The 17,701-nt window shown below is 37.8% G+C and overlaps 1 protein-coding gene across 2 annotated transcripts; it reads right to left on the bottom strand.

Annotated features, from left to right (window-relative positions):
* Positions 1 to 165: 165 nt before the first annotated feature.
* LOC143603755 (geraniol 8-hydroxylase-like) lies at positions 166 to 16,600 on the bottom strand. 2 transcript variants are annotated; one of them, XM_077080462.1, is made up of 2 exons: positions 15,715 to 16,600; positions 166 to 769 (listed from the first exon to the last, which is right to left on the bottom strand). In XM_077080462.1, exons 1-2 carry the CDS (start codon positions 16,588 to 16,590, stop codon positions 308 to 310), a joined length of 1,338 nt encoding a protein of 445 aa, XP_076936577.1. In that variant the 5' UTR covers positions 16,591 to 16,600; the 3' UTR covers positions 166 to 307. The 2 variants fall into 2 exon arrangements, with proteins under 2 accessions (XP_076936577.1, XP_076936578.1); XM_077080463.1 differs by lacking the exon at positions 166 to 769 and adding an exon at positions 14,536 to 15,157.
* Positions 16,601 to 17,701: the final 1,101 nt, after the last annotated feature.

Genomic DNA, 17,701 nt, shown 5'->3' with positions numbered 1-17,701 from the left:
TTTTATTAATTAATTTAAAGTGTAGCCAAGACTACATAACATAAGCAATTGCTACAAGAATACACTGCTACACATCCTAGCCATCAACTTATACTACTTTTACTTATTATAAGTTTAAAAACAATCTTGTAAAAACAACTTATGCCTCTTTCACCATATTCAAGTCACTTGATCAGTGGTATAGGGGTAGAAACAAGTGGTGTTACTTTTTGCAATTGAAGGCCATAAGTATCACTCATGTCCATTTCTTCTATAGCATGAGGAAGCTCCCAATCAAAATGATACACAAATGCGGCCGCAATCAAACTTAACATCCTCTCAGCCAAAGGCATACCAGGGCACCTTCTTCTACCTGATCCAAACGGTATGAACTCCAAACTTTGTCCCTTATAGTCACGCTTATCTTCCAAGAATCTTTCTGGCATAAACACCGTCGGATTCTCCCAGTACCTGGGTCCTGCGCCATCGCCCATCCGTTCACTATAATTTGTGTGTTTTTTGGAATAACATAACTCCCAATTTTGACTTCAGTTTGAGTTACGTGAGGCGCCAGTATGGGAGACCCTGCATGAAGACGCAATGTTTCTTTGATTACAGCTTGCAAGCAGGGCAGGTTAAGGGTTTTGGCTTCTTCAATCTTTCCATCTTCTCCCACTATTTGGCTCACTTCTTCACGAACTCTTGAAAACATATGAGGGTTAAGTAACAATTCAGACATTAACCATGTTGTAGTGCATGCAATCGTGTCGGTTCCTGCTGTTAAAAGTTCCTGTAATTCATATACAAATTATTAATTACTTCATACATTGATCTTTATAACTTTTTGGATATTGTGTTTGGATCAAATACATTGATAGAATCGAAAAGAACAGAGAGAGAAGGTTCAACTAAATCAAGCGTAATCCATTATGATCGTTCCATTCGTTATTATACAGACTCAATTGTTAACGACCTAACGACTAACAGCTAACAACCCAACTGACTCTTTTACAAACAGACACCAACTATTCAACAATTACCAAAACGACCCCTGTCATAACTATCACGAAATTACAAAGTGACCCCTATGCTTTCTATACTCGTAACAATACTCCCCGGTCAAGCAAAAATCTTGTCCTCAAGATTTAAAATTCGGAAACCGGAGCTAAAATTGTTCTAGATCCTCCCATGTAGCTTCAGTAATTGGAAAATTATCCCAATGTACCAACACTTTAACGCCCATATTATTTCCCTTTTTAATGATTTGCTTATCCAAAATAGCTCTTGGCCTAATGCAAACATGAGGGTTAGTTGGTAGAGGGGTAACAGAAGTTGGTGGACCAGGAGCAGCTTTTAGTAAGGACACATGAAATGTAGGATGAATCTGGGCAGAAGCAGGAAGGTCTAACTGGTAGGCTACATTACCAATTTTCTCGAATCAAATAAGGGCCAAAATATTTAGGACCCAACTTCTGATGTTTGTGAGTTCGGAGAGTGTGCTGCACATAAGCCTGAAGCTTAACATTATTTGGATTATGAACTGTTATTAGGACTAGATCTTGTTTATCATCATTGTTAATTAGTTTGTTTATTATTATTATTATTATTATTATTATTATGTAAAGTTTGTAGATCTAGGTTTTTGTTCAGATGTTCTAAGGTTAAATTGACTAAGTAAACCAAGGAGGTTCAGGCTCAAACTTTCCAGAAACTTAATTCGCATCTAAACGACCATGTGAAAAGAAAAGGGGGATCAAAAAGGGCTAAGTACAAGTTTTTGCATGGACGGGTTTTTCGCTTCGCTTGGTGATGCGAAGCGAAACATATTTCTGTTTCGCTTCGCTTGACCTCATGCGAAGTGAATGGATTGTTTGTTTCGCTTCACATGACTCCATGCGAAGCGAAATAAGACCTCATGAGAAAAACCAACACTTAGCAAAATTTTCAGAATCTTAAACCTGAAGCTACTGGATTGTTTTCAGACCAATGAACTGTTTGGACTCTTGGACTGTTTTAGACTTAATCTTTGTACATTGTAGTCTAATTGACTTGTGAATATACTAAAAATGACTTATCACCTTGTTAAAACTAAAATGTATATAATTTTTTTTAAATTAAATATTTAAATTATAATATGTAAATACTTAATGCTTATGTATATATCTTATTTGTTTTGTTTATTTTTCAATGATGATTCTCATGATCTCTTGGTTTAACTTTCAGGGTCATAATAGTTTTTGTGCTCTCGGGTTGCCAAAGGCAAAAGGCAGACAAAGTATTTACCTCCATGGTCAAGGGGCTCAAGAAATCACCCCTTGCTTATGCTATCACCGCCAACCCAGCTGTTTATTATAAATGGGTCTTGGACTTCTGGGCGTTTGCCAAGGTTGCCGATGACTCATCTTTCACAACAACTGTTGCCAGAAAGGAGTTGACTATTTCAGAAGCAGACATTAGACGGGTGTTGAAGATTGCTGATCAGCCAGATTATACATATGAGAAGGGAAATAGGAAGAAGCTAGTTGGTTTTGTTGAACAGATGGGATACGACACTGAATGGAGGAGCCTCGAGAAGAGTCAACTTCCACCATACTGGAGGTTTTTATTCCACATTGTCACTCATTGCTTTGTGGATACTCGTGGAGGATTCGACAGTATGAGTACAAACTGGGTTCGTGTTATGTCTGCTTTGACGACTCGAGAGAAGTTCAACTACTCTTGAAGGATATTCTTGTGCATGTTGGGAAACATCAAGAGTGGTGCTACATGGCTTATGTACCTGAGATCCGTGCAGCTGATTTTGAACGATTTGATTCTGGATGTTCCACGACCGGGGTCCAAAAAGGCCAAGGACAAGAAGTCACTTCCCGAGCCGTACCATGTAAATGAGATTAAAACTTCGGTTTTCGGTGTGTTGCTGAGCACCAAGGGAAGGGGTCATCAGTATGGGGGACCAAGGCCGGGTCCTAAGTTTGGTTTATTTGAGGAGACAGAGCCTGCTGGGGACGAGGCATCTACTGAGGGTGAAGATGATGATGAACTCGAAGTTGAAGGTGAACAAGATTCCAATGATGAGCCGGCCGAGGATCGAACAAAGGCCAAGCACGACTTAAAGAGGAAAGAGGCTGAAAAAGGCAAAGTTATAGAACTTGAGGAGGAAGAAGAAGACCAGCCGCCCCTGAAGCGCTTGAGGAAACTTGGGGACTCCCAGAAGTCAACCAAGTTCCTTGTCGAGACTCCCTCACAAGACAAAACATCCGACCAACCAAAAATCACCAAAGAAGCCCTGGCCCAAGCCCTCAAGACACTAGACGTAACCAAGATACAAATCCCTGCCTACAAGACACCAAAAACCAGAAAGAAAACCAAAGCAAAGAAAACCAAGACCCTACTCCATGACTCACCAGAATCCTCACCTGAACCTTCACCAACAGACCAACCAATTTCAACATTCCTACCCCAAATACCATCCTTACCACACTCACCACCACAACAATAAACCCAACCCGAACCTTCTCAAGTCTCAACACCACCTACCCAACCAACCTCGTCCATATTCACCTCATTAGTTTTCAGCTCACCAATACAAACAGCAAGCCTATGGAGCAAAACCGTCATTACTTCCCCAACCCAAACCTTCACACCATCTATAACACAACCAACACCACCCACCACTATAACTTCACCAATCCTTACCCAAGCCATCTCCCTACCTTTGCCAACAACCTCACCACCCATAATGTCCACCACCCCACCATCCACCATTATCTCACCCAAACCCATTTCCCGAGGGATGTCTTCAACACCTCCAGTATACGCCGATCCTATCCTCGATAGGATTGTCGCACCGGAGGAATCCAACGCTAAGAGGGCGGAACGAGAGATTGTGCTCCTCAAGTTAATTAAGGAGATGAAACAAAAGGCGTTGGAGGATGAAGAATGGAAAGTGGCTCTAAGGGAAAGGATTAGGGTGTTGGAAGAGCAAAAGGAAGCAAGCGATGCTCTTGCTGAGAATCAAAGATTATTGACAAACACCTTCCACACCCGAATCCAGAATCTACAAGCACTAATGAACCGTGAGGCCTCTGAGAACGCTAATCTGAGAGCAGATCATTCAAGACTTGGTGACAGGCTGACTACACTTGAAAGAGACTTACCAAGTGCCAGTGCTCTCAGATCTAGTGTAAACAAGAAGATCGAAGATGTGACGAGAAGGTGGGATGTTGAAAATGAAGCCACAAACTCCAGAGTTACAAATTTGGAAAATCAGCTTGCTTCATTCGCCTCTCTTGATGCACTCAGAGCAGAAATGGAGGCCATACAAGGAAAGATAAAGGAGCAAGATCGTCTGAATGAGCTACAACTCAAGATGAATGAAGACATGGTGAGTAAGTACCAGGCGGCCTCAGACCTCATGGGCATTCAAGAAGATGAATTTCATGGTCTGGAGGATAGGCTTGACGAAGTGTTTGGGACTTGGAGAAGGTCTGGTGAGACTTCTGAAGTCGGTGGTTCACAGCCTACCGCAGGTCCATCTGTGACCATGTGAGGAGTTCAGGCTGTAGTATCTGAAGGAGAGGCGACTGTTGGTCGGTTAGTACAACAGGGTGGCCAGTCTAGCGGTGTTGGTGGTGGAAATGATGGTGATGATGAAGATGATGATGAGGAAGAAGATGATGACGATAATGAAGTTCATAATAGCTTTGATGAAGATGATGATAATGATGATGAAGGAGGAGCCGGTGGAGACGGAGGGGCCGGGGCAGCAGGAGGTGGAGGTGGAGATAACACTCAATCACCTCCACCAGTTCAACATGACATTCAAGACCCTGTTGCTCATGACTCGGCTGGCAAAGTCAGGGAACACGACACACAGATTACTGACATGTATAAAGATTTATTTCCTGATGACTTTTCAGGTGCTATGGATGACTTTATCGAAGCGGGAAAGAACCTGGAGCAACTTATTGAACAGAATACAGAGAAGGGGGTTGAAGATGACTATATCAATTACTCACCTAATCGTGACACTCCTCCTGCTCAAGTTCAGACTATAGAGACTCTTGCTGCTGATCCCGTCTCCAATCCAACTGATGACTTGACACAGGAACCACTAAAGAGAAAGAGAAAGAATCATATTGTGTCAAGTCGTGCATGCGCCCGCGATCTCATCTATCGTTACCACGATGATTCGCTGATTGTATATGCAAAGTATAATAAGGAGAACACATGTTGGGCGATTAGGCGATATAGTGGTGATCTGATTTATCTCAACCATCATGAGCTGAAGTCACTACCAGAGCTTGACCTCAATTACCTTCGAAAAGCTCTAGGTCATGGTGCGGTTGGGAGCACTTTGGATAGTTGGATCCCAGATTACCTTCATCGTCAATCGAGGGTCGATTACAAGGAGTTTGAGCCAAATAAGGGTCAGAAGTACAAGAACCCAAGAGAAATAGACCCAGCCACCGGAGAGCCACGAACCATGTGGAGATACAGGGCACCAAAGAATTGTCATATCATCTACCATGGCAAGCCCTTTATTCCCAACATCCTCCGAGACTTCACAGGCTGGGAATTTGACAACACGACAGGGGAGGCCGTCATACGCTGCAAAGATCTACCTGAGATTCGCGTATTTGACGAGCACGAGCTAATGGGGCTCACATAGAAGATATCAAGAAGCTATACAATTCACCCCTGGGAACCGTCGAGGACATTGGTCGTCAGAACACAGACCGGATAGTGGAAGCCTTCAACAAATTTGTTAGAAGAGTTGTTGAACTTCCACTACCCGAGGACGGCTGGCTTGATTACGACACCGACGGGTTCCAATACTAAAGACTAGAGGGAGATTGTTAGGTCCCTTTTTGTTTATACTAGTCTTTTGTATTGATGTTTATGTAATGGGCCTTTTTGTTTATTTCAGGCCCAAGAGAAATAAGTTGTAGAGCCCATTGGGCATGTAATGTATTCTACTTCTCATGCATGCTTCCCTATAAATAGGTAGCATGCCATGAGAAGTTGATGGTTGTTCATTTTTGAAGGAAATTAATCCAAGATAAAACTTTTGTAACTCTCTTCTTTTCTCTCTCGGCTCTCTCTCTTCTTCTCTCAAACTACTAGAAAATAACATCTCAAGATCCGAGACCGCTTAGGTGGCTTAGTGTGATTTCCGCTAGCACTAAGCTTGGTTGATCCAAGACTATGGTTAGATCCACCCACGTTGGGACCTACACTATTTAGTATGTATATAATATTTATTATTCATTATTCATACATATGTACATATGTATGTACGTACCTACATGTATACACGGATACATATAGGGACTAGGGTATTTTGAGAACTTATACTAGTTATGAGAACGCCTCTCAACCACACAAATCAATTGAAGTTTTGGTCTAGTTGTAGGTCCTCTAGATGGATCTCACAACTTTACTCAGATCAATCCGTGTTGTTGGTTATCGGAAATCACCGACAACGCTCGGATCTCGGATCTTAGTTTGCTATTTTAAAAAAGAGGAGATGAGATGAGAGGTTTTGGAGAGAGAAACTTTATTTCAAATCTCTTAAGTTGTGTTGGAGTTATGTTTGGAGAAATGGGTAAGTGACCATTTTATAGGGTTCCCATTTCTCCAATACTTACAAAATAAACGTACCGAGTACGTACTACATCGACTAAAAGCAAACTAAAATGACATATACAATCCTAAAAACAATATAGAATATTGGCCCTACAATCTCCCTCTAGGATTGAGTATGTCGAGGAACTTTCGTCAACTTCTTTGCTTCGTCTTTATTTCTTGAAACTTAGTACTTGTCTTGATCCAGGATCTTGAACCACATTGGATCTTAAACAGTTCTTTATTTTCCGGTCTTGTAGACTTGAATTTCCATCTTATTTCTGGGAAGGATCGGCAACTGCAAATTTTAGAAACATCAGATATGGGAGGCTTGACATCTAATTTTCTTTTTTGACTTTCTTGTGCCGACTGGTTTCTTTCCTTGTCTTCAGATCAGTTCCTTTTTAGGTCCAACAACCAACTTTTATGTTCTCGTTTTCTTTTAAGCGCTTCAGCATCTGCAATTACAAGCAGACTTGATCTTGATCTACCTGTCCATGTATAACTGTACAAAACTTAGAATGATAAGATTCATTCACAGACCCTCTTGAGGGTCAAAGAAGAATTCGTTCACAGACCCTCCTAATTTCATTCCCTCAACTTGTAAGTGATTGGTTTAAGTCCCAGGTTTCCAATTAACTAACTTTGTATGAACGACCTTGACAACAAAACACATGATTTTGAATTAAGCAAAGTTTAATAAAATATGTACGAACATAATAAAAACTTAAACTCTTTTTGGCATTTTCATATATTTTAAAATTACGAAATATATACAAAATATTTGAAGTTGAAACATAAAAAAAAGAAAATAAAAATAAAATATAGGAATAAAGATGAAATTAATATTATATGTCAAAAATATTTACTTAAGAGTTTACTAAACTATTTTTGTGAGAAAGATCACAACATGGAATCGCATTATCTGTTAACGTTCTAGATCACACTTCTATTTGCACATTATTATGCCAAGAACCCAAAGTAGATTGTAGTTATAATTTGTCCATTTTAAACTTAACAAGTATTTGGATATCAATGTGATAAGTTAAGGTATAGATTAAGCACAATATTTATGTGGTCCCCATTTAATCTGACAAATTACAGACTCCATCATACCTCGGGCCTAGTATGTTTTCATATGTCACCTTAACTTGACTTAAACCTTTCTTATCTGATCGCAGTACGCTTATTGACACTTTGAACACTTTATTTTTGAACACTTAACTCTATCTAGAAAGATTAAAATAAAGCAGAAGTTCAGGGCCTTAACAATCAGGTCGGATAATACCATATTATCGCGCAGAGAAAGTCCAAGGCTTGAACAAAAGAAATAAAATAATACAAAGCAGAAGATTCAGGGCCTTAACAATCAGATCTTGTATGACTACAAACGTAGAAAGTCCAAGGCTTGAATCAAAATAAATGAATAAATAAAGCAGAAGTTAAAAATCCTAAGACAGACATCTTTTTATTTTTCTTTTTCTTTTCTGACTCTTTTGCTGTCTTTTCTGACAATTTTCTTTTCTTTTCTGACTCTTTTCTTGACATAATAGACTTAAAAATGACACTTATTTTCATAAGACAACTGTGATCAGGTAATGAGAGGCTTGGGTATAAAATGTTATTTACGTTTCTACCTTCATCGATATGACTTTAGTTGGAGTCGCAACCGCTTCATGACGTGTAACCACTAGCATAGGCAGATATTTAAGTTTATATCACTATGAGATTTACTCATTTGTCAAGCCTATCTATACATGAAGCAATGATCTTGTTGGCTTTTTATTTACTCTTTTCATGTGCTAGAATCGTTAGAGATACTTTCTTATCATTTTCCAAAGGTCGGATCAATTTCTCAAAATTTCAAAATTTTTGACTCCCTCTAAACAGGAGCTCCCTCTAAACGGAACAATCTCTTTTGGAATATTTTTAGATTTTCTTAAATGAACATAAAATCTTTTTCATAAATCAAATGACTTGTTTTTGTTTTTCTTGAAATAAATTTAAAATCTTTTTGGTGAGTTAAATCTAACTCATTTTCTCCCTTTAAAATTATGACATATTTGAAAAATATTTACAATTTTAACACAAAAAGATAGATAGGTTGTTTTAATCAAAATTGATCATGCCGAGCGATTCGACCAGAAATTCAAATCGGGCATGATCGATGGTTTTAATGAAAAGGTCAGCAGAGTTGCTGTCAGATGGACTCTCCTAAGCATGCATTATCACATTTTATAACAAAGTTGAAGAGATTCAAACCAAGACCCAGCAGCTGATGCTGGATCCATCACTTGAGAGAAGTAGTTGGACAAGATTAGTTTGAGAAACGCTCGATAAGTTGTTGTTGAACCATTTAAACAAGGCTTCCCTTCCTTGAAGTTTGTCCTCCCATTTCGCTTATGAAAGACTCGAATCCGCCATCGAATGGTTTAGCATCAAGTAGCAAGGGTTCGTCTCCCATCATATGTCGGGTGCAATCACTATCTAAGTACCTAATACTATTGATAGTCCTCCTTGATTAACCCTGCATGCACTAAGCGTTTAAATAGACATGGGTTCTCGGATTACTTTTGTCCCGGGAAGGTCGACTGTAAACCGACCAAACTTTATTTTTTTTTCCAGAAAACCATTTATTTCTTGTTGGAGCCTCACTTGATGAAGAACGGTCCTTAGGAATCCAAGTAAAAACTTGTTCCTTGGTTTTTGCAATTTTGGACTTTTCTTTTGTTTTTGGTGAATCCTCAGACTTTACAGTCTTAGGACCCTTTTTGATTTTGAATCTGTTTTCCAAAAAGGTGTCTTTTTGCGTTTTACTTTATTTAGTTTGGATCTCACATCCATTTCACTTGGTTCACTATCAGCTTGACCAGTCCTTGAATCAGGGCTACTAAAAGCTCCTTTTGGGGGACTGACTAAGCTGCCTTTGAATATCAAGCTGTTGCTTGAACCAGTGCTTTCAATGTCTTGCAAGGTGAGAAGAGTGACCACACACAAAACAACACTTTCTCCTAGGAGCGTCATAGAACTCATCTGAACTATAATGTGGTTGGTGTGGTGGGAAAATGATCCTTGGAAAGGAACATGATTATAAAACACATTTGTGTAATATGGATCAACAAATTTTGTTGATAATGACCATAGTAGTTGTTATCACAGGAGTTGTATAACTGAGGATTTCTTAATTGATTGGTAGTTTGAGAAAATGATCGTTTATTTGGTGGAACATATTTACACGAAGTGCTTGCCTTTTCATTTTCAAAAACTTTACTTTCACTTGAATTACCCTCAGTCTCACAACTTGATGATGAACAACTTGATATGTTCACCTCAACAGGTCTACTTTCATTAACACATTTTTCAACAAAAGTTTCATCACAAACGGTTTCATAATCACAACTCTTGTTCGTTTCCATCGACCCACTTTCTTCAACACAACCTGCTGAACATGATGAATCACCACTAGAATCAATAATTGCAGGTATTGGAGCAGTTGCTTTAGAAGCTGGAGGAATAAATTTTACTGGTTTTGGTACATGACCAATTCCATATGCCATCTCTTCCTCGGGAAGAGTGTTATGACTAAAATGGGGCAGGCTAGTGTAATTATCATTCATGGGAGGGGGTACAGCTGAATAGTCATAGCCTAGACCCAACTTTTGTTTAGCACTCCTCTGTGCTCCAAGAATCTCATCTAACTGACCAGATGCTATTTCAAATCTTTCAACTGCTTTTTCGTGTTTCTCAGAAATTGCTTTGTAAACTGAAATTTCATTTTTCAAATTTTCATTTTCATCTTTCAACTTTGAAACTATGTCTTTGTAGTATACAACTTCCTGTTGTGTTTGAAAGATTTTTAGTTTGAGATTTGCAACATCATCATAGTGAGTTTTGATCTTAGTTGTGTAAATCTCATCAGCTTTAACATATTGTTTTTTCAGACTTTTCAACTGTGAGTCCTCTTTTAAAACAACATCATAGTTTTGTCTATAGAACTCAACTTTATGAATGCAAGCTTGTGTTCACGGATTTGTGTGTACCTCGGGAAGGATATGACATGCATGACTGCTTTCACCTGCAGCACTTGTCCCAACTTTATTACTTGTCCCAACTTTATTTTCTTTGGACTGATTGTTCATTTGGAGCTTATCTTCCATTATTTCAAAAGACTTGATGGTAGAAGCCAACTCTGAGAGTGTTATGGTGTTCAGGTTTGTGGTTCTTTTGATGGTAACCACATTGATGTTCCATGTATAAGGCAGTGAATTCAACAGCTTCATGTTGATCTCAGACAAACCATTGATGATACCGGCACTTCTCATTTTAGTGACGAGTGACTCAAATCTGTTGATGAGAGAGACAACCGATTCTCTTTTAATACGTGTAAACATGTCGGATTCTCCTTTTAACATTTTCTTTCGGCTTTCTCCCATATCCAGATTTCCATCAAGCTTAGGGTCGTAAGACATTTTTTTTAAATTATTATTATTATTATTTATTTATTTTTTAATTTGACACGACCCGACCGACTCGACTCAAAAATTGACTTGAAAAACTTGAAACTCGACTTGAAAAACTTGGCTCAAAAAACTCGAGTCGACTCGATACTTGACTTGAAAGACTCGACTCAAAAAACCTCAACAAAAAAAACTTAAATTTGAGTTGATTTGCATACTAGATCTGCAAATCTCAATTTCTTTTTTTTTTCATAACACCTCTAATATACCATCATCCTCCCCTTTGACTTCGAGCTTTTCGCAGCCGCCTTCTTCGGAGCCTTTTTACTCGGAGTAGTCCTTGAAATACCAGATCTCAACTCCGGTCACCCATTATGCAGATGCGGATTTGCGATTAGTTTGGATAGTGGATGGTGTTTGGAAGTTGCGGCGAAGAGTGGGTGGTGGTGGCGGAGGTGTTCGTGAAGGGAAGGATAATGAGAAAGAATGCGAGATGGAAAGCTGCGAGTTGCGAAACGGGGTTTGCAGGATGGATGCGAGAGGGACGGTGGTTGTGAGATGGGTCGGAAGATGGATGCGATTGAACTGGAATGTGGATCCGATCGTATAGGAAAAAGGCGTTCGATTGGTTTTGAAGGTGGATGGATGCGAATTGTTTTGAAGGGAGGATGCGAATTGTTTTCTTTTTTTTTCTGTTTTTTTTTTTGCGAACTGTTTTGTGTGATGAAAACTTTGCTGATGCCACTTTCCACTTATCCCTTCCATTGACCCATAAATATGTTGACCGCTCAAAATATTGTAGATCTAGTATCCGTTGGACGTATCAAGCTTAGATTTGAATATTTTCGAACCAAGGTTAAACAATACAAAAAACACGATTTTAGATCTCACTGTTTTCAAACAGATTTAAGATCCAACAAACTCCTTCCGGTTAGGCTTTTCTAACCGGTAATACTGTTATTTAATTAAAGTTGTTGGTAAAAAAAAAGATCCAACAAACTCCTAAACCAAGTCCAAGCTCAAATCCAACAAAAAACTAAGATCAAAATCCGAAAAGTTTGACCCAAAAACCACAAAAAGTCGAGCCGAAAGCTCTGATACCACGTGTAGGTCCTCTAGATGGATCTCACAACTTTACTCTGATCAATCCGTGTTGTTGGTTAGCGGAAATCACCGACAACACTCGGATCTCAGATCTTAGTTTGTTATTCTAAAAGAGAGGAGATGAGATGAGAGGTTTTGGAGAGAGAAACTTTATTTCAAATCTTTTAAGTTGTGTTGGAGTTATGTTTGGAGAAATGGGTAACTGACCATTTTATAGGGTACTTATTTTTCCAATACTTACAAAATAAACGTACCGAGTACATACAACTACACCAACTAAAAACAAATTAAAACAACATATACAATTCTAAAAACAATATAAAATATTGACCCTACACTAGTTAAATTTGATTAAGATTATAAATTAAATGATTGCAATAATTCAATAAATACTTTAAATAAATAAAAGTACACAAGGACAATAAGGTCATAAAATAAGTTCTCATTCCTACCATTTTTTTTAAAGTCATATCATATAATTACCAAATTATGTGGAATATTATATGAAACAAATTTTTATTTTTACATTCCGGAATTATATAACTATATAATTTCTCGAGCGGGGTCTTGTCTATAGATGCCACCACCTCAGCGAGGCTGCCGAATCAAATGGTCACAAGGACCATGTTTAAGTGCGAGCTTGGCTAGGGATTCATGTGGTTTTGGTCCAAGTTCAAGGAGGCTGCCGTTGATGGGAAGGCTGACAGTGCTAGGAGGGAATCTCCTTTTCCCGTTAAGGTTGATCCCATGTAGCTAGGAAGAGTACAAGAATGATTGTGGGAAGTGTTATGACCTTCATAGTCTCATTGATGATTTGATTGTTGTTATTTAATTAAGTTTTTTTTACCAAGTGTAGTTAGGAAAAATAATTATCAAATAGGGGTACTTTGAAAAATAATTCCTAAAATGAGTGTTTTCTATTTTAATGTTCAAAAACAGTTAAAAAAGAAAATTCAAGCAACTCCCATTACTTCATCTTCTCCGGCTATAACCCTAACGATCGAAATTAAGAACTACATGCAGTTGAAATAATAATTAGTCGGAAAAGACTTATTACCCAACAAATTGTTTCACATGAAGACATCTAATAATCAAACATTCAAATTAATTAAAACCAAATATGCATACATTCAAATATTTTTGTGAATCCCGCAATTGGCATTGACACGGCCGTGAATAGCCGGAAGAACACAAACTTGTCGCCACCGTGAACCGCCATTGACATCCGTCTAACCGCCGGAATCGAAATCGACGTTTGCAGAGGCGCGGCGGTGAACACTCTAAAGAACACAAACTTGTCACCGCCATGAACCGCCTTGACAGCCGCCTAAACTGCCAGAATTAGTATCGAGGTTTGCAGTAACGTCGCCGTGAACTGCCGGGTTCTACGTCGGAGATGATGAAGTAATGGGAGTTGCTTGAGTTTTTTTCTTTTAATTGTTTTTGAACATTAAATTAGAAAACACCCATTTTGAAAATTACTTTTAAAAGTACCCATATTTGGTAAATATTTTTTCTAACTACACTTGGTAAAAAAAACTCTCTATCTTTAACTCTTTAGTTTTCCTCATTTATTGTGTATTATTGAAACTTCTTGTAATGAGAAGTATACTCTATACACACAACCTTTCTCACTTAATTCACATGGTATCCCTTCTTTCCCTCTAACTCCCACCACTGGTTATCTGCTGCCAATTATTTGGCATGGAAAAATCAGATGGTGCCCATTCTTACTTTCCAGAACTTGCTTTCTCATGGTGACGGCTTAACCATCCCAAACGCTTTCTATACTTCATGGACTGCTGATGATTAGAAAACGCACTGTTCTGATTCTTCATGCTGCTCTATCCGAGGAAGCCATCTCTGAAATTCTGGAACTCACATCGGGTCGTCCCATTTGACTAATTCTTGAAAATGCTTATGCCAATGCTTCTATTTAAAGGATTCAAAACCTCCTGGACTAACTTAATTAGACAAACTATAGGCTAGTCCACTTTTCTATAACAAAAATATATAAATGCATTCAATAATTCAATTTTTGTCTTTTTTTTAGACAAGATGAATGCAAATTTTTTTTCACATAAATGTACGGGGTCCTTTAAGATACTTAGAAAAAAAATATATATGCATTCCATATTACAAGATTTTCCAATATATTATATTGCGTTTTGTATTACATAATAGCTCATGGCATCTTGATATATATTTATAAATTATGAACATAAATGCTAATGCGAATAATAGAATTGCAACACCCAACATACACTTTTACACATGCTAGCCAACATACAACATACAACTTTACTTGTTATAGCAAACAAGTAAAAACTAGATTGAACTGAACCTTGTTTGTCACAACTGAATGTCCATTTCACCTTATCTAGTCACTAGATTAGGGGTATAGGGGTAGCAACAAGTGGTGTTGCTTTAAGCAATGCAAGGCCATAAGTATCACTCATGTCCATTTCTTCTGTAGCATGAGGAAGCTCCCAATCAAAATGATACACAAATGCAGCCACAATTAAACTTAACATCCTCTCAGCCAAAGGCATGCCCGGACACTTTCTTCGACCCGATCCAAATGGTATGAACTCAAAATGTTGCCCCTTATAGTCACGCTTATCTTCCAAGAATCTTTCCGGCACAAACGCGGTTGGATTCTCCCAATATCTAGGGTCCCGCGCCATCGCCCATACGTTCACCACAAGTTGCGTGTTTTTGGGTATAACATAACTGCCTATTTTAACTTCAGTTTGAGTTATGTGAGGCGCTAGTATAGGTGACCCTGCATGAAGTCTCATGGTTTCCTTGATTACGGCTTGCAAGTAAGGCAAGTTAAGAGTTTTGGCTTCTTTAATCTTTCCATCTTCTTCCACTATTTGGCTCACTTCTTCACGAACTCTTAAAAACATATGAGGGTTGAGTAACAATTCAGACATAATCCATGTTGTAGTGCTTGCAATCGTGTCCGTTCCTGCTACTAACACATCCTGTAATTTAGGCAAATAGAAAATAAATAATCTCACATTTTGTGTATTGGCCGATAATAATCTCACCTTTAAAAATCACTAGCTACCAACAGTCCAACCTTTCAAGTATTTTTGTCTCAATGGTCTTCCGTTAAAATACAGTTAACGTCATTACGTTTTTTTTTTGAGTTTCAAACCGATGTTTTACGAATTTTGATCGGAAGAAGGATATGGGTCAACTAATGTAAAACTTATCTCGAAACAGTGATTCAAATGGATTGATTTTTGTTAACTGGAAATTCAAACACGTAAAGTCATCTCTTTTAGGGGAAAAGTTAACCTAGGGTTTGCAACGATGCATAAGAGAGCAGACGGCTTTACGTGTTACCAATTTTAGTTTTTATGAATTTTTTTAAATTAAAACTAAGTAATTTTAATGAGTTTACTGTGTAAAGTTAAGCTTCTCACAGCACCGTATCTGGTTTTCCTTGGTCGAAGAATTTAGTAGGTCAATAGATCATTTTGATCATTTTCTCTTTTTTATAATATAACTTTTTAGATGAATAGATCATATTTACCACAGTTAAAGCCTTTATGTGCTTGACATTGAAATCAGCTTCAATATGATCATCACAGTAGTCCAACATTGAATCAAACACATCGCCAAGCCTCGGCAACTTCGAATCTCGGTGCTTTACTCTCTCATCCACATACCCTTCTACCATATCTTCCAACCAGACAAACGCCTCCTTCGCCTGCCGCCTTATATTCTGCGGATCAAACGATTTCAGCACGGGAAATACGTCTGCTATGTTGGACTTCCCTTGCACCTCCATCGCGGTCTCCACGGCCGTCTTAAACTCGTGAATATTGTCATGCTCGTAGGTAGAGATAACATTCCGAGAAAAAAACTTTCTCGAAAACTGGTTAAGTGCGACCGCAAACGCCAGCTCTCCTACGTCTACACCCGCTCTTTTTTGGCCCCGAAGGAATACCAACACTTCCTCCATCACACTTTCCCTAAGGTCCATGAGTGTGTCTAGTTTATGTTGGCTAGTGAGACACATTCTAATGACTTTTCTAATGGTCTGCCATGTTTCATTTGTTGGTATCCATAAAACCGCCATATCGGGGTGTTTTAGAGCGGTAACTGCGTGTGGGACAGGACGACCAGCGCAAGCCTCGTCATTGCGTAGGAGGATCTCTCTGGCGGCATCGGGTGTGGATGCTACCACAGTGGTGATACTGCCTAATTGGATGGTCATAAGTGGACCGTGTTTCTTGGCGAGCTTGGCAAGTGATTCATGGGGTTTGGGTCCAATATCGAGTAGGTTTCCGATGATCAGGAAGCCGATAGGGCCGGGAGGAAGTCTTCTTTTACGGTAAAGGTCGATAGCATGAAGGAGAAAGAAGAAGCAAATTATGGAAGAGAGAGTGAGATATAAGAAATCCATTTGTTTCTTGTTAAAATGTAGTTTGTGTCTAGACTATACTTAACTATTTATAGAGGTCGCTATAGTAACTAGAAGCTATTTCTAAAAGGATATCAAAACTTATTTTATTTTATTTAACAGCCAAATATATTATATATAAACCATTTTAAATGGAGATCAAACCCTAACCATTAATTTGAAGATAAACTGCCTTTAGATCATTCTCAACATATTCTCTACAAATATCCAAAGGAAAAAATTTGTAAAGTATATGATATGATTATAAGTAGTTATGAGTATAGAAGAGGGAAAATGTTATACGAGAAAGTTAAATTTATGGTTTTACTGTTCACATCATATAATATTTTAATATTTTCCAAAAGTGATTGTGAATGAAGGGGAGAAAAAATGATGATAAAAGTATAAAAGTGTATTATTTAATTGATTTAACTATAGTGATAGTGATTTTTAATGTAATTCTATAATATATATATATATATATATATAGGGTAAGGTTAAAATGAAAATCTACTTGAGTTGTGAAAACCCGCGAAAACCCTATGTAACATAGTTTTTTTTTGTTACATGTAATATATGTTGTAACATTTAATACAAAACATCGAAACATCAAAAAAAAATGTTTTGCTATTTTTTAACATTTTTTTACTAATTTTTATATATGTTTTCAGGAGAGAGAAAAAGTTATATTTATATTTACATTTTTTATTCACTTTAACTGTGTACCACAAGATTTAAACATTAATTAAAAACATGTGGTTGAGAATGAGTTTCTAGAGTTTTCACAACTCAAATGAGTTTTAATTTTATACTTAGCCTATATATATATATTGAGAACCATGTTGAGTTGTAAGAACTTAAGAACTCTATTCTAGGCCCACATTTAATTAAATAGATTGGAATATGTGGTTGAGATTAAATCTGGCAAAAAAGTCAAAGTATAAGAGGGAATAAAAATGTAATTGGTTATACTAACTTTTACGTCCGTTACACATTTATAAAAAGTCGACTCGGTGCGTAAATAATTTTTACACATGTGTAATTTTTTTTGTGTAAATATTACGCATGTGTAAAAAAAAATTCGTTACATTGAGTTCTAAAAACTCAAAGGAGT

The sequence above is a fragment of the Bidens hawaiensis genome, unplaced genomic scaffold, assembly GCF_021521415.1.
Source record: "Bidens hawaiensis isolate Kalapana, Puna unplaced genomic scaffold, B.hawaiensis_p1.1 tig00062613_1, whole genome shotgun sequence".
Classification (NCBI taxonomy): domain Eukaryota; kingdom Viridiplantae; phylum Streptophyta; class Magnoliopsida; order Asterales; family Asteraceae; genus Bidens; species Bidens hawaiensis.
Note: the sequence above shows the minus strand (reverse complement) of the source record. Positions and strands in the feature narration are given on the sequence as shown.

Coding starts and splice junctions, on each gene's coding strand:
- LOC143603755 (XM_077080463.1), bottom strand. CDS start 16,590: ATGGATTTCTTATATCTCACTCTCTCTTCCATAATTTGCTTCTTCTTT. Junction 15,158..15,714: donor ACATAAAGGCTTTAACTGTG/GTAAATATGATC, acceptor CCTAAATTACAG/GATGTGTTAGTAGCAGGAAC.